The 23,710-nt window shown below is 43.6% G+C and overlaps 2 protein-coding genes across 2 annotated transcripts in view; one reads left to right on the top strand and one right to left on the bottom strand.

The window, feature by feature from the left end:
• Positions 1-23,710, bottom strand: part of LOC130362304 (uncharacterized) — a 101,475-nt gene that overhangs the window by 64,735 nt on the left and 13,030 nt on the right. The window contains exon 3 of the mRNA XM_056566592.1: positions 12,760-12,893. Within this exon, the coding sequence (XP_056422567.1) occupies positions 12,760-12,893 (134 nt within the window). The remainder of the gene's footprint in view (positions 1-12,759; positions 12,894-23,710) is intronic.
• On the top strand, positions 11,904-15,942 carry GAS1 (growth arrest specific 1). Its single transcript, XM_056524540.1, has one exon. It carries the CDS (start codon positions 12,226-12,228, stop codon positions 13,093-13,095), a length of 870 nt encoding a protein of 289 aa, XP_056380515.1. The 5' UTR covers positions 11,904-12,225; the 3' UTR covers positions 13,096-15,942.

The following is a 23,710-nucleotide window of genomic DNA, read 5'->3' as shown; positions in this document are numbered from 1 at the left end:
ACATTGGGGCAATAGTCACAGAAAAATTGCGAGACCAACATGAAACACAGGTACAGACACTATATTATGAACTATACTAACTTTACAGCCCCTGTAGTACAGTCAGATAAAAAAAATCCTGGAAAACCTCTTTAAGTCGATGCATTCTTCTATTTTCCTCCTAGTTACATTACATTAATATTTTTTTAATCAAAAGCAGAATCAATGCACACAACAAACCAAGCTTGGTAAATGATGAGAGTCCTCGGGTAACGCTGCTCTGCTATGCCTCAAACAATGCACATTTTTGGCAGCCTGCAGACATCGCTGCCTCTTGTGGTTAATGCCCGAGTTGCTGTGGATATTAATGTGGCATTGCAAGTTAGTTAAAGAAAAGCAAATATCTTCCTGGCTTCTTGTACCACAATACCACATTAACCAGGGTTTTATAGTAATGGACAGGTCTCTGCAAGAAATGACTATGCCAAGGGAAACAATTTAATTTTAATAGCATTACACAACATAAGTCATTATTTCTTTACACACTGCTCAGATAAGTTTAACTATACAATATACGATAAAACTGTTTTAAAAAAAGATATTTATAAAATGAAAATAGTGGCATGTTGTAGTGCTGCAAAAACTGTTGGCACAACACAAGTGTCCTTTATGGCAGCCTGTGTATTGGTCAGGCTGGGTATTTATTTTATATTTTATTTTGTAGAATGCTACTTATGCAATTCTCCAAGAAAAAAAGGGGAAAAAGTCCCGTAGTGTCCCCTAAAAGCTCACCTAGTGTAACGTGGACCCCTAAACCAATACAAACCATTTATACAAAATGCCAGCACTGCTCAGTTAACAACGGCTGCGCAGCGTTCCCATTTGATGTTAGCTGGCTCCCTGCCACTGCAGGTGCGCTACCGTTTAACACATTACTCCAGACACTGGGTGGAAACTACCCGGAGGAGTCCCCGCTTAACTATGTGTTTTCTCCCTATTGAGGCTGTGATGGCGGAGTCTTGTTATTGGTGGCGATTTAGGAGAGTATATATTTTCTATCAATGCATATTCTGTAATTATCTTTGTGCTGATGGCACCTGAAAAATTATTTCTAGGATACCATCACTATATCCCATATATCCTATATCCCCCTGAGGACACCCTGAACTGTGGTAGAAATGCGTTGGGGCTTTAGGGAAGATTGTTATTTGCACCTTTATATAGATTGTACCAGTGATTTTCTGTTTCTGGTGGCAATCTGTATTATTCGGTCAAGACCAGCAGTGCTGGTGCTTTGTATATGTGGTTTGTATTGGTTTAAGGGTTCATGTTACACTAGGTGAGCTTTTAAGATATCAAATAAAAGTTATATATTAATGCACTTTTCCACCTTTTTTCTTTGATATTTTGATTAATGGGAAATTGTCTGGTCACCTGCATGACTTTCTTGGACTTTTGCAGTTTTCTCTTAGGCTTCTTTCACACTGCCATTAGGACACGGCAGTGTGACAGCCATTGGGGGAGCCCGGGGGAATAACGGGAGAAAAAATACTGCTTGCGCTGTCTTTTTCTCCCGCTACTCCCCCTGTTGCTCATTGAACCCCATCAAAATGACGGCCGTCAAACTCTGAAAAAAAGAGAGTTTGACACCCATACTTGACGGGGTGCAACGGCAGTGTGAAAGAAGCCTTAATTATGCAATTCTCCAACACTTTTTTGTCAGCTCCACTGCTTGTTACATTTAGGGAGGAAACTGACATGTTATCTCACCCACTCATAAAGGAACCAGATAATCACAGCTAAATTCTTTATGCTGTTAAGCAATTCAACTTGTCTGTACCAAGCGCAGACGATGGATCTACTATGACAAGACACATTTTTTTTTAATATGGAGTCTAGATGGCTGCCCTGCTCATGCTTGAACTATAATAGCTGTTCATCACATAGACAAAAATGCAGTCAGTACATCTGAAGCTGACATATTTCACTGCCTCAGGCATTTAGCCTTTCTCCTCAAGAATCCAGGCTCATACATCAATTTACTGGATATCTGGAAGAGCTTAACTGCTGGCACCACATCTCTATTTGTTTACAAGTTTTTAATAATTATGAAATATAAATATTTTGTTTATATACAGTGCCTAAGATTTAGGATATATTCATAGACAGACAGAAAGGGATCTGGCACCAGAATAGGTAGATTAAAATGATTGCTTTAATAGCTTCAGAGAAAATCACGAACATTTACCCATGATAAAAAGGTAAGATCTCCCAACACATTTCAAATGTGTAACATGCTTTCTGCTTCCTTGACAAAGAGTGTGCTGAATTCTTGAAACGCATCGAAGATCTGACCTTTATATTGTGGAGTAATATAATAAGATAATAAAGAAATAAATCTACCCATACTGGTGCCAGATTCCTTTCTGTCTTTACAGTATCAGTGGTGCTGTTATCACCTGTGTGGACATCATGTAGATGAGTAATGAGGCTTTGAGACTGAATACCAATCCTATTCAAATGAATGAGGCTGTTTTGTCAGCTATTACATAGATTTGTGTAAGCCACATTCCGATGAATAGGAAATTTCCACATTTATCTATATATCAACCTCCTAAACTGCTATGGCCATTCTACAGGGGCTAAGAAGACTAACCATATTCATGTGTGCTTTCAGTTCTAAAACATACTAAATAACTCCTGCACTTCATCTCTGTGGCCACACCTTTCATCTACACTTGACTGTCATCTCTGACACATCCTGTATCATTCACTCTCCCTATTTAGTAAATCTTTTCCATACTTCTCTATGGTAAATACATCTCTCTATCCTCCAATTACTAGATTTCTATGGAGAGCTGGTCATGCATAATGTGCTGCTGGACTATAAAAAACCCTAGGGCGAGTTGTGGAAGCAGCACTGATTGTACCTTGATATAAATTTACATTGTGTGAATGGTGGAGAGCCCATGCCATTAGCAACTGGAACCAGTTGTAGTAGAACTCTTAGCTGTTTAACCCCCTATACGCCACAGACAATAGTGAATGTAGCATCTAGGTGGTTAGAAAGAGGGAGATAGGAAAGTCTCCCTTTCTAACTGAATGGGTACCCTACAATGGGGTGTTGTTAGGCGGGTATCGCTGCTGGGAGCCTAGCAAAGACCCTTATGTCTGTCACTTATATTTTGGTCTGTCAGCAAAATACATGCATGAGTATTGCTATGTATAACATGAGCAATCAGAAGCAAGCAAAGTTGAACGAAAAAGTAAAACAAAAAAAGTTTATGTAAAAAAAGTGTAGTGTGATAAGTCAATAAAATAAATTTTTCCATTAAAAAAGTGAAAAAATTGTAAAATAAAAGCATATACTTTTTTTGTATTACTATGTGTATAATGGAGATAAAATGTTATTTTAACTAGAGTGACCCCCCGACTTATGATGGCCCCGACATATGATCATTTCAACATATGATGGCCTCTCAGAGCCCATCGTATGTTGAAGGCAGCACCGACATATGATGCTGCTGTGGCCATCGTACAAACAGCTATCTGACAGGGCTGACAACTTCAGCAACTGACAGATAGTTGTTTAATGTGCCCCGTTCTGCCTCCTGTTACTCACATGCTGTCCTGCTAACTCATGCAGGCTTCCACTGTGAGCTCCGTGTAAGCCTCGCCCCCCCCCCCCCCCCAGTGCAGCCATAGCCAATAGCCTGCATCTTGCTGCAGGCATCCAATGAGCTGCTGGCTGCCCTCCCCTTCCTTTCCTATAAAGCTGTAGTCGGCAGGATCGTAATGGAGGACATTCTGTCCCCCCCTGAAGGTATTTAAAGAACTGTACAGTACTGTATGCGATGTCACACATCACATACAGTACATATACACACTATACACCCCATACATCAATGTTTCCCTATCAGTGTGCCTCCAGCTGTTGCAAAACTATAACTCCCAGCATGCCCAGACAGTCAATGGCTGTACATGCATGCTGGGAGTTGTAGTTGTGCAACAGCTGGAGGCACCCTGGTTTGTTAAACACTCCCCATACACTCCACATACAATGGTCATCCCAGAACCAATTAGCAGTTTCCTATAGAGATATGTATTCAACATACAATGGTTCCAAGGCCCCAGAACCAATTACCATTTTTACATAGACATATGTACTCGACATATGATGGTTTCAACATATGATGGTTCTCCTGGAACCAATTAATATCATATGTTGAGGGACCACTGTATATGGTGAATGCCGTAAAACACTCTAAAAATGTATAAAATTTAAAGGGGTAATCTGGTATTTGGAAAAAAAAGTTAATATGTTGCAGGGGGCTATGAAAAATAGATTAAAAAAAGCCATACTTACCTACCAGCGATACCCTGCAGCTCCTTCTCTTCCAGTTCCCTGATGCTTGTATCCTCTTCCAACTTTCAAGACAAGCGCTTAGTGCAGGACCTGCTAGCTCAGACAAACAAAGGCCAAGATGGGTCACCATTGTGCCCGCTGGCTGAGTGAGAAGGTTCTTCACCAATTGCTTGTCTTGAAAGCAGGAAGAGTACAAAAGCATAAAGGGGTTGCATAGGGCACCATGTAAGGCTTTTTGTTTTAGTTTTTTTACGGACCACAGCAACATATTCATTTTTATCCAAGTGTCTGAATACCCCTTTAATGAATGAGTTATATATACACCAAAATGGTCAATGGAAAAATAAAAAAATCTCTCATAGGAATAAAAGGGGGCATGCTCACACATATTTAATCCACTGCAGACTTCACGCTGCAGATTTATTCAACATAAAAATTGGCTGCATTCTGCAGTGTGGAATCCACAGCGTATTGAAGAGGACCTGTAGCCAGCCTCTAAAAACTTAGATGTAATTGTCCTTAAATATATTAGGGTGTCCTGATCAAACAACTCTTTATAGTTTCTTGATACGCCCTTCCATTCCCAAGTGTTTTTTTTTTTTCCCATCTGACAGTTCCGGGATTCAGATGGGCATCAACCTAATTTTAAAAATGGGAGCAATCAGGTGATGGGCGGGGTTATACAGTTAGGCGGTGTGAGTTTTGTACGTGGCATACCTGCCTAATACACACCCTGAAAATATAACCCTGCCCCTCACCTGATATTTACTCCCATTATTAAAATTAAGTTCACGCTCACCTGATTGTCTGACTGATTCCCTGACGTGTCAGACAAACTTTAAACCCACATATCTTGGTATTGGAAGAGCATAACAAAAAACTGTAAAAATGTGTAATTGAGGCACGGTAGGCTATTTAATGATAACGGAAACATATTTTTTGGGGGGTTGGCCACATGTCCTCTTTAAGTACATCTAAACCTACCTTAAAAAAGAGACCTACTTTAAAATAGAGCTCATAAACCTGTCAAAGCATAGGTTTTATTTTTTATGCACTATTGAATATGACAGCTGCTTTAATTGGATGCTATGGGTAACAAAGACAGTCTCTGTTTTAGCCATGTTTTATTTATTTCCCCCATTATAGATTGTAGTGCCCCAGTACCTTTGGTCCAGCTACTATCCTAAGAAAGTTGCTGGGTGACTGAGAGTCATAAAGTTTTGCATAACATATAAATGTGTATGAGGCACTGGAGAGTTATTGACCTATATGACCAATTGTACTTTGTAATGACGCCTTTCATTTTACTATAAAATGTATGGTGCAACTAAACAAATATTATTTGTGGCTGGGAATTAAATCGAAAACTGCAATTTTGCAACTTTTGGTGTTTTCTGTTTTAGGGTGCGTTCACACGGAGTAAATGAAGAGTAATTCACGCTGAAAAATTTACGGGCGGAAAAAAGAAATTTTTTTTGCCCGAAATTCGCGGAAAATTCACGGGCAATTTGCGCGCAATTTGCACGGAATTGCGCACGGAATTGCGCGGGACATGGGAGAGAAAGAAGAGAAGGGTTTTTCAGCCATTTCTGCGCAAATTGCCCGCGAATTCCGCGCGAAAACGATGTTTGGCGGAATTTTTTTTTACCATTGACTTCAATTGATTTCTGCTAGCGGATTCCGCTTGAAGAATGAACATGTTCTTTCTTCAAGCAGAACGGAATTCAGCGTGGGAATTCTGCTAGCAGAATTTCCGCAGTGTGAACAGGCCAGCAGAAATAACATTAAAGTCAATGGGCAGAGGAGATGTGCATTCATTTGGAGCGGAGAATTCAAGAGGAATTACTCGAGTAAATTCCTCTTGAATTACTCCGTGTGAACGCACCCTAAGGCAGTACACTTTACTGCAAAACTGACATGTTAACTTTATTCTGTGGTTAAATACAATTAAAATGATACCCATGTTGCATGCAGTGCCGATTCCCCCAGTGGGAGATTATTGGGGGGGGGGGGGGGCGCAGTTATACACTGCTGCAGATCTCCTTTAATGCTGCTTGGCTACCAGGTCAGGAAGACTTCCCTGGATATGCTCTTCCAGGTGTTACAGGACCACAGACGTGTAATCCTGTTCAGCAGTTTCAGTGAGTTTAGACTGACAACCTGAGAACCAGAGAACATATTACTATACATCAGCATTAGATGTTACACGTACACATGCTAGAAAGGACCGGGACGAATGCTGTAAAATAAACATTTAAAGAGATAGTGACCAAATATCCATTCTTCGGGTTAAAAAGCTGTAACATTCCGGCTGTGCAACTGCATTTTATTGAAATTACACCAGAAGTTTAACCCTTTAAAGATTTTTTCCTTAATGACGCAGCAAATCTTCATTTTCGTTTTTTTTCCTCCTTCCCTTCACAAAATCATAACACTTTCAATTTTGCACCTACAGACCCATATTAGGTCTTGATATTTGCGTCACCAATTTAACTTTGTAGTGACATCACCTATTTTATAAAGTAATCTGCGTCGAAAAGAAAAAAAAAATATTTTGTGGGGTGAAATAAAAAAATGCCATTTTGTAACTTTTGGGTGCTTCCGTTTCCACGCAATGCACTTTTCGGTAAAATTTTTTATCTTTATTCTGTAGGTCTAAACGGTTAAAAGGATACCCAATTTATATGGGTTTTATTTTATTTTAATACTTTAAAAAAATTATAAACTACATGCACCTAAATTAGTATGTTTAAAATTGGCTTTTTCTGACCCCTATAATTATTTTTCCACATACAGGGCTATATGAGGGCTCATTTGTGTCGTCTCTAGTTTTTATCGGTACCATTTTTTTTATACGACTTTTTGATCGCTTTTAATTGATAATTTTATGGTATATGAAGTGACCAAAAATGCACAATTTTGGACCTTGGTATTTTTTTATGTGTAGGCCATCGAGCTTGTGGTTTAGCTAACCTTATATTTTAATAGTTCGGACATTTACGCATGCGGCGGTACCACATATGATTATTTTTATTCTTTATTACATTATTTTATTTAAAAAATGGGAAAAGGGCGGTGATTTAAACTTTTAATAGGGAAGGGGTTACTGAACTTTTATTAACTTTTTTTTTTTTACATTTTTTCCCGATATCGGACTACAACATGCAATCTTCTGATTGCTTATACTGATCAATGCTGTGCCATAGCATAGCATTGATCTGTGTTCCCGGCACTCTCAGGCATGGAGCAGATCACCGATCGTACGACGGAGAGGCAGATGAGGACCCTCTCGTTGTCCAGTAAGCTGATCGGGACATCGCGATTTTGTCACTATAGTCCCCATCAGCTTTGCTGAGCTGCCAGGACGGTTTTAGTTTAGTTTTAGATGCCGCAATAAGTTTTGATCGTGGCGTCTAAGGGGTTAATGTCAGGCATCGTCCAGATTGAGCAGTTTTAGCCGTGGGTCCTGGCTGCCGGTAGCAACCGGGACCCATGAGGTTTAACCCGTTCTCCGCTGGTGAGAACAGTTTAAACCCCATTAATGCTGGAGCCGGCGACGAGAGCTGGGTGTGACGTCATGAGGGGGCAGGGCTATGACATCACGAGCTCCCGGGGCCGGCTCCAGTGTTCGGAACAGTTTATTACAACGCTGAGCAGCGGAGTACCACTTTAAGGATCGGGGATGCAGGGCGTACCCGTACGCCCTTCGTCCCTAAGAGGTTAAGTAAAGTTGTTCAAGATGTTTCATGGAGTCAGAGCGCCACAGGTCTAATTTTTGCACTTTGTATACAGGAACAGCTTCCTTGACAAAAGGTTGTGGTTGAGTCACAAGAAAACACTGGGTTGGGTTAGGTTCGCATCTCCAATGGCATGGATATCTTGGCAAACTGTCAAAATGATGTGCTGACATATCCATGCTTGGACAGTCAAGAGCCCTATATACAGGGGCATAGCTATAGAGGTAGCAGTCAAACAGGGGCCCTGGTGCCTAAGGGGGCCCCAAAGCACATCTGCCCCACAAGAAACCAGTAATATAATTGGCATATGGGGCCTTGTTACAAATTTTGCATCGGGGCCCAGAAGCTACAAGCTACGCCTCTCCCTATATACAGTGGGGATCAAAAGTTTGGGAACCCCAGGTAAAAATTTGTATTAATGTGCATAAAGATGCCAAGGAAAGATGGAAAAATCTCCAAAAGGCATCAAATTACAGATTAGACATTCTTATATGTCAACAAAAGTTAGATTTTACTTCCATTATTTACACTTTCAAAATAATAGAAAACAAAAAAATGGCGTCTGCAAAAGTTTGGGCACCCTGCAGAGTTAATATCTTGTACTGCCCCCTTTGGCAAGTATCACAGCTGGTAAACGCTTTTTGTAGCCAGCCAAGAGTCTTTCAATTCTTGTTTGAGGTATCCAATGCAAAGAAGAAAGTAGTGGAGCACTCACCAGGTATGCTTCTGTCAGAGGCTTCTTTATTATGAAAGATCATAACAGGTTACATGCAGGGGAGACCTGTTATGAACTTTCATTATAAAGAAGCCTCTGACAGAAGCATACCTGGTGAGTGCTCCACTACTTTCTTCTTTGCATTGGATGTTTTTTTGCTCTCTCGTGGTTAGCACCGAGGTGATGTCAGGTATGGCTTTCTAAGAACTGTGTGAAGTCTAAGCATGGTGTTCCTGATTACCATACACCTGAGGGGAAGGTGCTAAGACATACATCTTTACTTGCAAGTTCTTGTTTGAGGTATCTTTGCCCATTCTTCCTTACAAAAGTCTTCCAGTTCTTTGAGATTTCTGGGCTGTCTGTCACGCACTGCTCTTTTAAGGTCTATCCATAGATTTTCAATTATGTTGAAGTCAGGAGATTGTGAAGGCCATGGTGTGTTTAGGGTCATTATCCATTTGTAGAGGCCATCTTCTCTTTAATTCAGCTTTTTCACAGATGGCATCAAGTTAGCATCCAAAATTTGCTGAAATATTATTGAATCCATTTTTCCTTCTACTCGTGAGATGTTCCCTGTGCCACTGGCTGCAATACAACCCCAAAGCATGATTGATCCACCCCCATGCTTAACAGTTTGACAGAGGTTCTTTTCATTAAATTCTGTTCCCCTTCTTCTCCAAAAGTACCTTTGCTCATTCCGGCCAAAAAGTTCAATTTTAACTTCATTGGTCCACAGAACTTGTTTCCAAAATGCATCAGGCTTGTCTATTTGTTCATTTGCAAAGTTCAAACGCTGAGGACATAGAAGAGGTTTTCTTCTGATGACTTTTCCATGAAGACCATATTTGTACAAGTATCTCTTTATAGTGGAATAGTGTACCACAACTCCAGTGTCTGCCAGATCTTTCTGGAGGGATTGTGCAGTCAAACATGGGTTTTGAATTGTTTTTTTTTTTTCACAATCCTGCGAGCTGTTCTGTCTGATATTTTTCTTGGTCTTCCAGATCTTGCTTTAACTTCCACTGTTCCTGATGACTGCCATTTCTTAATTACATTCCGAACAGAGGATATTGACATCTGAAAAAGTTTTGCTATCTTCTTATAGCCTTCTCCAGCTTTGTGAGCGTCAACTATTTTCAGTTTCAGATTTCTAGACAACTGCTTAAAAGAAGAAATGGTGCTGATTGTTGGGGCAAGGTCAGATGAGTCTGGGCATTTAAATTCTTTGAGATTGACATCACCTGGTCTTCCCAGATGATGATTGAGAACAATCCATGACACTAGAAGGTCTCAGCTTTGCAAAGGGGGCAGTGCATGCTATAAATTCTGCAGGGTGCCCAAACTTTTGAAGACACCATTTTTTAGTTTTCTGATATTTTGAAAGTGTAAATGATGGAAATAAAATCTAACTTTTGTTGACATATTATAAGAATGTCTAATCTGTAATTTGATGCCTTTTGGAGATTTTTCCATCTTTCCTTGGCTTCTTTATGCACATTAATACAAATTTTTACCTGGGGTGCCCAAACTTTTGACCCCCACTGTATGTCAATATAAATAGTCAGCTAGTGAGTATGTTTGGGTCATTATCAAGTATACAAGTTTTGGCTTGGACTGAGAAAATGGCTTGCAGCTTTTTGCAGTTCAAGATGAAGCTCAGATAAATTCAGAAATATACCCATACATGACTTGCAGACTTTGTTCAGGCCACTGAAATGAATGGGGCCCATGTCTGTCAGAGCATAGATACATCATGTCATCTTGACAAGTTTCCGACATCCACAACTGGGGCAAAATTTGTCATGTGAACCTAGCCTTAGCAATACTACTCCATTGTCTATTTATACCCAGGACTGTATCGATAACAAGGGGGCATCCTCTCCGTTTAGAGGAAATAAGGTTTCTATTTCTACACTAGCACAGACAGGGTTCTTTACTGTAAGAGCAGTGAGATTATGGAACTCTCTGTCAGAGGAGGTGGTCATGGTGAACTCAGCAAAAGAGTTCAAAAGAGTCTGGATGCATTTTTGGAGAATAATAACATTGCTGGTTATGGATACTAGATTTATTGGGACAGAAGGTTGATCCAGGGATTTATTCTGACTGCCATATTGGAGTCGTGAAGGAATATTTACCTCTAGTATGAGGGTTTTTGCCTTCCCCTGGATCAACTCAGTAGGGACTCATTAGGGATATAGGTTGAACTTGATGGACTCTGGTCTTTTTTCAACCTCATGAACTATGTTACTATGTTACCCTCCACATGACCTATTATACAAAGGACTACTACTCTCAGCTAGCCTGCACCACAATCACCCTTGCACCAGTTACCAGACCTTTTGGCATGTGACAGACTGATCACAACTAAAATAAAAACAGTCCTTGTTGCCCTTAGCAACAAAACACAGAGCAGCTGTCATTGTACCAGATCAGTTGATAAAAATAAAAGCTGTGCCGTGAGTGGTTGCTATGGGCAACAAGAATATGTTATGTCTTTTAGTAATTTGTGATATATGAGGTCCACCATCTGACCACCCCTATAAACATATGTTCCCCAACCTGTGGACTCTCCAGCCTTTGACTGTCTGGGCATGCTGGGAGTTGTAGTTTTGCAACAGCTGAAGGCACCCCGGTTGGGAAACACTGGTCTGCTGTACAGCTGTGTTTCCCACCAGTGTGACTCCAGCTATTGCAGGACTACAACTTCCAGCATGCCCTGGCAGTTTTGCACCAGCTGCGAGAGCCACGGTTTGGGGATAACTGGTATCTATGCCAGTGTTAACCCAACCAGGGTGCCTCCAACTGTTGCAAAACCAAACTGGCTGTCTGAGAGTTGTAGTTTTGCCACAGCTGAAGGGCCCCAGTGTTTTCCAACCAGGGTGCCTCCAGCTGTGGCAAAACTACAACTCCCAGCATGCCCGGACAGCCTTCGGCTGTCCGAGCATGCTGGGAATTGTAGTTTTACCACAGCTGGAGGCACCCCGGTTGGAAAACACAGGTCTATACTGTAGAGCAGTGTTTCCCAACCAGTGTGCTTCCAGCTGTTCCAGAACTACAACTCCCAGCATGGCCAGCGGGGGCACACTGGTTGGGAAACACTGCTGTGGAGAAGAAGAAATAAAAACGCTATCTCGGTGCAGGAATGGGTGGGCTTTGTGTCATGTCGCCCCCAGCCCGCTCCATCCATCACCATCCCCCTCCACTACATCCCTCACACAAAAAACTTTCAACAACAAGCAGCTGGGCCAATGGCAGCAGAGGGATCCGGGAAGGGGGCTGAGCAGAGGGCGAGGAGATGAGGAGAAAAGCAGCGGCCAGCTAAAGCAGCCTGGCTGAGAGGAAAAGCCGCAGCTCGGGGCATAGGATGCGGGCACAGAGTGGACGGCATACAGCCCGCTTTCCCGCACTTTAGAGCCCCCTCCTTACCTATGAATGGGACTGCTCACACTTCTCTGAGGGGGAGGACTACACAGCCCAGTGATGCCATCTGCCTGAGCGGGCACCGCCGGATTGTGTGCTCCATTGTGCGGCGCGGCATGGCTGCTGGATGCGGGCTGCCCTACGTGCTGCTGCTGCTGCCTGCCCTGCTGGGGCACTGCTCGGGCCAGAGGGTGTGCTGGCAGGCCATGATGCGCTGCCAGTCCGAAAAGGAATGCCGCTTTGCCTACGTGCAGTACATCGAGGCGTGCGGCATGGTGCTCAACGGGGGACAGGTCAACGAGCCGACCAAGCGCCGCTGCCCCAGCCACTGCATCAACGCCATCATCCAGCTCAACCAAACGGAGGCCGGGCCCGCGCTCGAGGACTGCGACTGTTCCGATGACTCGGTTTGTATAGCCACCAAGCAGGCGATTGAGCCGTGCATGCCCCGGAGCGCTAAGCGCGGGTCGGTGATCGGCTGTACCGCGGCCAGGAGGATCTGCGAGAGGGACGGCCGCTGCGCAAAGTCCATGATCAGCTACCTGAAGCACTGCGGCCAGCTCTTCAATGGGGTGAACTGCCCGATCCCCTGCAAGGCGGTCATCTCCGAGATGATGCTCATGCCCAAGGCGATGATGCTCAATGACTGCGTGTGTGATGGTGTGGAGCGGCCCATCTGCGAGTCGGTGAAGGACAGTATGGTCCGGCTGTGCTTTGGGCCGGACGGGGATCTCAGCAGCAGCGGCGAAGCGGACGATTACACGGACGACGAGTATGATGACTTAAGACCCACCAAAGCCACCCACAGTGGTGGTGCCCAATGGGCTGCCAGTCTAGCCACCCTGTGGACATGTGTGGTGCTGCTGATGCCCCACTGACAGTGATGGCACTGGGCACTCTCCCTGGTATGCCTATTCCCAAAGTGCTTCTTAACTTATGCCCCTGACCTGGGCATAGACATGGTGATCGAATCCGCGTTCATTGGTTATTTATGGGACAACTGATCAGGACTGGGACCTTCTGTATGGAATGGTTAACATGGATGGTGTATCGTATTTAGGAAAATCGTTATCGCTGTGGCGAGCCTGGGTCGTCCTTCCCTAGCTTTACATTGTGAACGTCAGCTGTCTCTAAGGTGGTGTTCACACCTGCAGATTTCTTGTAAAAATGTCACCATTGGGGTTTGCACAAAATCCACGCACGTGCAACAAAAAACTACCCTATGCGTATAGTATACACCAGTCGTCTGCATACTGTGGACCTCCAGCCGTTGCAAAACTACAACTCCCAGCATGCCCGGGCATGCTGGGAGTTGTAGTTTTGCAACGGCTAGCGGTCCACAGTATGCAGGCGAGATATTTACGCAACAAATCTGCCGCGTGTGACTATATCCTAAGAGGGTGCTTATGGAAGTAAGAATAGTCCTATATATACTATGCAGTACTGGTCCCTTAGGACAAGCTATGCAACTGACACCTAACCAGCTGATCTCTAGCACCCTTATAGGAGAGCCGTGATAGATTGTAGTGGGATGCAGCCGAGTGCTGTTTGTTGTCCTGGTGCGTCGAAAGCAAAAAAATAAATAAAAATCAAGCTATATTGGTGAAAAATATCCTGCCGTATGGTGTCTGCAGCTCCAAGGCAGCACTGGGTGTCTACAGACCCCAAACAAATCCTGTGTATTCTCCTCCTGCCTTTCATCTGTCTCTTCTTGCTAACATCACTTCACAAGATTAGCCAGAAGTAGAGGTCACCGGGTTTGTTTGTAGTCTGTTACCATGGAGATGCATGGTTCTGCACAGGGGTCGCCGGGCACAGGACCCGTAGGATGTTTGTAAACTAGACTTTGCTTCGGTTTTCACTTGAGATGCATTTGAGGGTTAACAAGAAAAATAGATAACGTAAATCCTTGGCGAAAGGCGGCCATGCTCTTCACCCGTACAGTACCCTGCGCATATTTGATAGGCAGGATTTGAAGCTGCAAATTTGAACCTGTGTTCTGTCATTAAAATCTGCAGCTTCAAATCCTGCACATGAAATATGCGCAGGATATTGGATGTGTGAATACACCCAGAGGGTAGGGTCACACGTGGCGTATTTTGCTGCTGCATATTTTCCTACCCATTGAAGTCAATGGGTAGTAGAACCAGTTGCACATTTTGCTACCCATTGACTTCAATGAGTAGGCCAAATACGCCATGTGTGACACCTACCCTATAGGCGTTTTTCCGCAAGTTGTAAATGGCAGCTATTAGTATTCTGCATGGAGACTAGTATAAAGCAAAAGGGAGGGAGGTGCCTATAGCTACGTTGCGTATTTAATTTTCCTTTTAATTGGGCATCTCTTTCAGTTTTCCTTTGTACAGTATGTATACCACCCCCTCCGTCATGTTGTAAGTTCACTAGGACGTGGGGGCAATAAACTTCCGTTCCGTGCAGTAAACTGACACCTACAGTCGCCTCCTCGCGGAGAACCCTTTTAAGGGCACGTTCACACATACCAGATCTGCTGCATATTTTCAGCAGTTGATTTTGCTACCCGTTGAAGTCAATGGAGGGCAAAATCGTCTGCAGAAAATAGGCAGCAGATCCTGTATGTGTTGATACCCTTAGGAGTTATTATTGCCTTTTGTTTGCATAGTGCAGTGTTTCCATCCCGTGTGCCTCCAGCTGTTGCAAAAACTACAACTACCATCATGCTGGGAGTTGTAGTTTTGTGACAGCTGAAGGCACCCTGGTTGGGAAACACTGGTGTAGTGCGATGTCCGGAGATGCCTTCAGCGACCACTGGGATAACGCCATTTGTGCATGTGACGGTGATAGTGTTGTCATACAGTGCTGCCACAACCACTGCCTTTTCTTTTTAGTGGCACTTAATATACAAGACGCACTCAGATATTCATGTATATGCTGCCATATATTTATACGAAATGCAGATTTGCTATGGAATATGGGCCCAGATTTATCTAACTGTGTGAGAGAAAAAATAGAGGGATTTTCTCACAGCAACCAATCACAGCTCAGCTAACAAGCTGAGGTAAAGTGAAAGCTGATCTGTGATTGGTTCTTGTGGGAAAATCTCTCTATATTTTCTCTCACACAGTTTGATAAATCTGGGCCATGTTTATTTTTATCTACAGACCGGCCCCACTATTATCTTAGTCTTTTTTTATCCTGGTGTCCATTTTCCTATACCATCTTGATGCTGCTGTTCCATAGTGGAAAGTATATGCACCTGGCACTGCACATTAACCCCCTCCCTACGAAGGTGCCACCTGTTCCAGAGCTCTGCACTGCCGCCATAGACTTGTAAATAAACCCATTCAGAATATCATTACTGGAAGTATCTGCCAAGAACTATAAATAGTGTATTTAAAAGGGGAAAAAGTGTTAGTGGCTTTATATCTGTACAGTTTTTTTTTGATATATATATATATAAATTGTATTCCAGGAATAATTTATTTAGAACTGTATCCTCCATCCTTCGGCTTTCCAGCGGTTACGAACAAATAAAACAAAAACAAAAAAAGACAACTTCCAGCGACAGCTGCAGAGCCGCAGGATGGAGGCGACGGGTTTAGATTATAGAGACAAATTCTATATGTTGACAAACAGTGCTATTGTGTCAACCAATAGGTGTCTCCCAACCAGGGTGCCTTCAGCTGTTGCAAAACTACAACTCCCAGCATGCCCGGACAGCCGAAGGCTGTCCGGGCATGCTGGGAGTTGAAGTTTTGCAACAGCTGGAGGCACCCTGGTTGGGAAACAGCACATTAGTACACAATGCGATTGTATCAACCAATAGTACGGTGTTTCCCAACCAGGGTGCCTTCAGCTGTTGCAAATCTACAACTCCCAGCATGCCCGGACAGCCAAAGGCTGTCCGGGCTTGCTGGGAGTTGAAGTTTTGCAACAGCTGGAGGCACCCTGGTTAGGAAACACCACATTAGTACACAGTGCGATTGTGTCAACCAATAGTACGGTGTTTCCCAGCCAGGGTGCCTCCAGCTATATGCCAAAATAAAACTCCCAGCATGCCCAGGAGTTGTAGTTTTGCAACAGCTGGAGGCACCCTGGTTGGAAACCGCCACATTAGTACAGAAACATATCCATTGCCTTGTCCCTCAAATGTACAGTTTATTTTATAGATTTACCGAAGTGAAAAAAAGAGAATTTTATGGACTTTGTAAAAAAAAAAAAAAAATGTGTATAAACGACTTTTTGTTGTTGATGTTGTTGTTTTTGTTTCGTTCCATGACTGCCTTACACTTTTGTATTTTTATAAATGAAATAACAGGAATATTTGACAACACCTAGACTCTGTTTTTTTTGTTTTGTTTGGTTAATATCTTGGGAAAAGAACGGGAATGGTGCTGTTTTTGTTCTGAACTGTTGCACTAGGGTTGTTGCCGGTTGCACCAGAGCCTAGAATACCTCTCCGGCTAGGGGCATAATGCCCTTCTTCTCTTGCTGATCTCACATGTCAGGCAAACACTGGTGACATTATCAGTCCTGTGTCGTCCATAAACCCTGGTAAACAGATGATCAGACACTTAGAAGTTGTCATATTGTTTGGAGAAGGGGGGGGGGGGAGCCGGGGCGTTGGTTTGCTGCCAGTACTACTGCTTTCTTCACAAACGCCCTTAGATAAATAATTGCGCTCCTAAGCTGTGTCGAGTGGCGCTCATACACTTGACCTTGTAAATAGCGATGTTTGCTGGGGGAATAAACCGGGCCATTTGAAGGTCGTTCAAACATTTCGTACAAAAGAAAGTGGGAGAACCAAGTCCCGTGGGGATTTCAGCCTTGCCAGTGCCAAGTTAGGCACAGTTTATTTATCCTCTTCAGCTAATGTTTATTTAACTGTATAGTAGTGAGAAAGCAGCCAAACGCGCCAGTCAGCTCCGCATGCCCATGGTGCCAGCTGCTCGCTCCTGTTACAACTGTTGCGCTGCATAACTTCAGTTAGCGGCGAGGCTCCTTCAAGAGTTAAATGGAACCTTTTGTTTAAAAGCGACTTTCGAGATGTCCCTCCTCCTTGAGAAGTTAAAAAGACATTAGCAGCAGAAAGGAGAACACGCTGGCAGCTGGACTGATAATTGACTCCTACAATAAACCCAACACTTGATTCTACAGGCTGCCCTCAAAAGCATCTGCGGGGGGAGGGGGGAGACCTCCACTGCCTTCTAGAAAAATATACACTGAATGCATGTTGTAGTCAACTAATACCGTGCGGGCTCAGGTATGTCCTTCATATAAGGATACACTGGCGAATGTCTCAATTTTAACATCGGTGATGAGGGTTATCCATATGTCATTGTATACATCTACCACAGTAGTGCACCCATATTCCCGTATTGTATTATTTTAATTGTTACACATCCACACCGTCTATCTGGTGTAGGATTCTATTGTGGCACTTGTAGTCCGCTGCAGGCATCCTCCATTGTATGCATTTTTATGCTGGGGATCGCCCCTAGCAACGGACTACAAGGGCAGGATCTGCTCCCCCAGTATATATGCACAACTGCATTTGGGGTTGAGCACCTCCAGCTATTTGAGACCACCTTTTTTGTTGTAGTTTAATACCGTGCGCGCACACCGTGTCACTTTCACCAAGGTGCCCAGGCCTGTGCGCTTCGTACCTTTTTTCTAGGTGTAAGTATCGAATATTTATTGGCTGCTCTATGATTTTTACAAGGACGTGTTCTGGGCCTTACTGAGTGACTGAAAAAGCCATTGGGTCTGTTTAACAAAACTATGTAATGTGCCTTTAACCGTCATTTATTTTTTTCTCCCCTCTTTTTTATTTTTGTGTGCAATTGCTTGCCTTGCATTCTGGGTGACAGTGTATTTGTCTTGAGAAGCACTTCAGTGACAAATGTTTAAGCGAGTGGAGGACAATGGCGGAGAACAAGGAGGCAGTTCATTGAACTGACAGTGACCATACAGTAAATAGAATGAGATTCAGGCTCCACTGGGCACCCAACCGCACAGAAAAGCTTTTGTACACAAATACAATAGACATACATAGGGGGCTCTGTTTATAGGGAACAATATATTGAAAACAGGCATCCATAACCTGCCAAGAGGGGGCAAACCTGAAATCCCTTTTTTTTAGAAGTTCTCATGAACTGGAAAGGCACGCGGATAGCCCACCTTTTACACAATTCAGGGTGGGAGATGGCAGGCTAGACGGGTCGGTGTCTCTGTCTTTTGCGTTGTATTATAAATGAATCAAGTAGTATAAACGGTCAGCGGTTCCGATTGTATCCTGTTTTGCTACTATTTTATTTACTGTATGATTTTATTCTTTTCGTTAGAGTACATTACTATGACTTAAGTAAATAGACATCCATATAAAGTCAAAAGAAAGCAATGTACTATAATACAGAGATAATTCATCGATAGGATTCCATGTGCTATCTTGTTAGGGAGAACTTCAGAAAGCAATATAAAGTCATAGGGGGAGATTTATCAAAACCTGTCCAGAGGAAAAGTTGCTGAGTTGCCCATAGCAACCAATCAGATCGCTTCTTTCATTTTTGAAAAGGCCCCTGCAAAATGAAAGAAGCGATCTGATTGGTTGCTATGGGCAACTCAGCAACTTTTCCTCTGGACAGGTTTTCATAAATCTCCCCCCATGGTGTATATTCATTTTATGGGAATGAAGATGGTATTGCCATTGTTTTAAAGGGTTTATTTAACACAAATGATACACCAGGCTCTAAATTGTTTAAAAACCAAAGATTGAGCAATGTGAGTCATCAAACATTTTCAGTTTATATCAGTGTTTCCCAACCAGGGTGCCCCCAGCTGTTGCAAAAATACAACTCCCAGCACACCTTGTAGCTGGAGGCACCCTGGTTGGGAAACACTGATTTGTAGTATAGAGTTACTCTTTCAGTGTGAGGCTGGGTTCACACATTGTATTTTGGTCAGTATTTGACTTGTCTGGGCATGCTGGGAGTTGTAGTTTAGCAACAGCTGGAGGCACACTGGTTGGGAAACACTGTTTTATGGTATAGAGCAGTGGTCTTCAACCCGCGGACCTCCAGATGTTGCAAAACTACAACTCCCGGCATGCCCGGACAGCCAACGGCTGTCCGGGCATGCTGGGAGTTGTAGTTTTGCAACAGCTGGAGGTCCACAGGTTGAAGACCTCTGGTATAGAGTTACTCTTTCATTGTGAGGCTGGGTTCACACATTGTATTTTGGTTAGTATTTGGCTGTCCAGGCATGCTGGGAGTTGTAGTTTAGCAACAGCTGGAGGCACCCTAGTTGGCAAACACTGATTCCTGGTATAGAAAAACTATTTCAGCCTGAGGCTGGGTTCACACATTGTATTCTGATCAGTATTTGGCTGTCAGGGCATGCTGGGAGTTGTAGTTTATGAACAGCTGGAGGCACCCTGGTTGGGAAACACTGATTTGTAGTACAGAGTTACTCTTTCAGTGTGAGGCTGTAATCTTGCCAGTATTTCTAGCCAAAACCAGGAGTTGGTCCAAAAGATACAAAAAGGTGCTAAACCTTCCAGTACAGTTATTTTTAAAGTTTGATCTAAAAAATACTGACCAGAATAATGTGTGTGAACTCATCCCTAAATGTCCTTTTTTTTTTTTTCCTCCATCACTGACTGTTAATATTACAAAACATATTCTCCATATGCACAGATAAGAAATAAAAAGCTATAGTTATTATGCTAAGGCTCGGACAGTGCAGATGTACAGGGAGGGCTCCGAGTCTATCATTCCTCAATACATGTGTTCACATATCTCACAGCAAGGGGAACATAAGAAGGACCTCTTAACTTGGAGCATTCTGATTGTGAGTAAAACAATGGAAACAGCAAGGAGCCTAGGATCACAGCACAAAAAAGCCTCGGTGCATAAAGGATATATATACGCTTCACTTGTCCCCGCTGACCTCTGCTAAAGCACTGCTAGCTTTGCTTCAGTCCACCAGTCTTCAAGTCTATTAGGTCAGTCGTGGCTCTTAAAGGTAAACTGTTTACACTACGTCTTAGGTACCCAAATCCACGTTTACACTGGTGCGTGCTTTCTCCTGAGCAAACACGAGACTATTTGCTTACATCCTCCGAAGACGTACCATTATATAAATACTGCAGTAAACTAAGGCCTGGTTCACATCACGATTTTACAGTAAAATTGGACAAAATCGGATTACCTGAAACCGTATACAATCGTATAAAAAAAAAATTTTGTTATCTGATTTAAAATTTCCTCAAAAAATCTGATCATGTTTGGAATATTATATGTATGTCAAGGGCAATAAAGTTTATTTAAAGACGCTACTGCGCATGTGTAAAAAGAAATTGTGTGCGATAAATCTGATGAAATCGCAAAGTCACACGATTCAATCCGATTTACATAGGCCATAATAATAAAAAAAAATCGGACACGATTTCGATTCAATTTTGAATCTGGGCTGGGAGTTGCAGTTTTGCAACAGCTGGAGTCACCCTGGTTTGGAAACACTGCCTAAGGGTGCATGCACACTACATTTCTTAAGATACGGGACCGTATACGGCTGGGAAGAGGGGGGCGGAGAGTCGGGGGCGGGGCAACCGCATGCTGCCGTATGCGGTCCCGTATCTAATGTATTTCAATGAGCGACCAGAGTGAAACGCTGCCTCCGGTTGGCTCTTTTGCCCCGTATACGGTTTCCCGACCGGACCTAAAAACGCTGTTGACTACGTTTTTAGGTCCGGTCGGGAAACCGTATATGGGCCAAAACGGAGCCGACCGGAGGCAGCGTTTCACTCCGGTCGCTCATTGAAATACATTAGATACGGGACCGCATATGGCAGCGTGCGGTTGCCCCACCCCCGACTCTCCGCCCCCCTCTCCCCAGCCGTATACTGTCCCGTATCTTAAGAAACGTAGTGTGCATGCACCCTTAGGCAGTGTTTCCAAACCAGGGTGACTCCAGCTGTTGCAAAACTGCAACTCCCAGCCCAGATTCAAAATTGAATCGAAATCGTGTCCGATTTTTTTACTCTTACGGTGCATTCACACTGAATAATTTAAGAGGAATTTACTCGAGTAATTCCTCTTGAATTCTCCTCTTAGAAATAATTAAAGGAGTACTCCGGCGCACACTTGTTTCATTTGATCCCGTCCGGGCTGCAAAATAATAGAAAACAAACTTTCTCTTACCTTCCAACGAGCCCCCGGAGCTCCAGTACACTCCGGTACAGGTGTTCGGTCCCCGGGCTGTATTCTTCTTACTTCCTGTTAGCCCGGCACGTCACACGGAGCTTCAGCCTATCACCGGCCGCAGCGATGTCCCGCCTCGGCCGGTGATAGGCTGAAGCTCCGTGTGACGTGCCGGGCTAACAGGAAGTAAGAAGAATACAGCCCGGGGACCGAACACCTGTACCGGAGCTCGGGGGGCTCGTTGACAGGTAAGAGAAAGTTTGTTTTCTTTTATTTTGCAGCCCGGACGGGATAAAATTAAAAAAGTGCGCGCCGGAGTACTCCTTTAAAGGGGTATTCCAGGAAAAAACTTTTTTTTTTTTTAATATGAACTGGATCCAAAAAGTTAAACAGATTTGTAAATTACTTCTATTAAAAAAATCTTAATCCTTTCAATAATTGTCAGCTGCTGAAGTTGAGTTGTTGTTTTCTGTCTGGCAACAGTGCTCTCTGCTGACATCTCTGCATGTCTCGGGAACTGCACAGAGTAGAAGAGGTTTGCTATGGGGATTTACTTCTAAACTGGACAGTTCCTGAGACACGTGTCATCAGAGAGCACTTAGAAAAGAACAACTCAACTTCAGCAGCTCATAAGTACTGAAAGGATTAAGATTTTTTAATAGAAGTAATTTACAAATTTGACTAACTTTCTGGAGCCAGTTGATATATATAAAAAAGTTTTTACCTGGATAACCCCTTTAACCCGATAACGACCATGGACGAGTATAGACGTCCAGGTTGGCAGGCGTTCCGGCACCTGGACGTCTATACTCGTCCATTACTCTCGTGGGTGCTGCCCAGTGCACCCACGAGATCGTGGCGGGGACTCGGCTGTATCACACAGCCTGGACCCTGCTGCACTGCCGGGACCGAAATAAACTTCGGTCCAGGCAGTTTTAACCCTTACAGCCGCGGTCGGAAGTGACCGCGGTCTGTAAGTGTTATGACAGAGGGAGGGTGCTCCCTCTGTCTCCTCTGCAGCACCCCACATCGCGGAGTGCTGTGTGTGGCCGTGGCTGGCTGGGGCCTGCCGCACTGCCGGGAGTGAAGTTCACTTCACTCCCGACAGTTTAACACTTACAGCCGCGGTCAGAAGTGACCGCGCGCTGTAAGGAGTTCTGACAGAGGGAAGGGGCTCCCTCTGTCTCTCCTGCAGCACCCCGGAGCATCGCGGGGTGCTGCTGCATACCTGGGCAGCCGGGGGTCCTACAAAGACTCCCAGGTCTGCCCTCGGTATTGCCTGAAAGGACGTGCCAGAGGCACGTCCTAATATGCTGCCTGCTAGTGAAAACTGGCAGGCAGCATATAACTGCAATGCTTTGGAATACTAAGTATTCCAAAGCATTAAAAATTGTATAAATAAATAAAATAAAAGTGTAAAAATAAATAAAAGTGTAAAAAAAATATTAAAAATACATTTATTAAATGAATCTAATAAAAAAAAAAGCATAATGTGTAGGATCGCATTGGCGGACATCCGCAGCATGTAATATGCTGCAGATATCCACCATGTGATCCTACACATTATGCAGCAGTCACGGTAATGAGCTCCCTGCTGCGGCTGGGTAGCTTTGTGTGTCCACTCATAGCGGCGGATTTCCCGCCAGCAGTCATGAACGGACACACTGAGCTACCCAGCCGCAGCAGTGATGGATATATTCGCCATGAGCGGGTGCTTATTCCCACAATATGGTGGATATATCCATCAGGAGCCTTAACTGTCACAGACAGACGCGTTATACTGCCAGCCGACCAAGGACCAATCAGAGAGGTCCCTGGTCCAGCCAATAACTTGTAGGGGTGCGGTATATAAATGGGGTCACTTGTGGGGGTGGGGGTACTGTTCTGCCCTGAAAGCCAAATGGCGCTCCTCTCCTACCACGCGGCCAAGGAACCATATATGGCCTAAGCGGGGGTATTTCCGAACATGGGACAAGCAGCTAAATAAAATATAGGGTGCATTTCTTTCAATATCAGAAGTGATGTACAAAAAATATGCCCCCAAATGATGCATTTGTGAAAAATCGCAAATTTCTAATTTTTAACACTGACTTTGTAATAATTCCTGCCAAAAAACTATGGAGTTAAAATACTCACTGTACCACCTAGCGAATACCTTGAGGGGTCTAGTTTTTAAAATGGGGTCATTTGGGGGGGGGGTTCCTATGTTCTACTACCTTTTAATTTCTGCAAACCTTGCATAGCACATAAAAAAAGATGTACTAAAGTTAAATTGTTAGGCTTCTAACTAATTTAAAATGTTAATTAAAAACAA

Source organism: Hyla sarda, chromosome 1 (genome assembly GCF_029499605.1).
Source record: "Hyla sarda isolate aHylSar1 chromosome 1, aHylSar1.hap1, whole genome shotgun sequence".
Classification (NCBI taxonomy): domain Eukaryota; kingdom Metazoa; phylum Chordata; class Amphibia; order Anura; family Hylidae; genus Hyla; species Hyla sarda.
The sequence above is the reverse complement of the archived record's forward strand: the minus strand, read 5'-3'. Positions and strand labels throughout refer to the sequence as shown.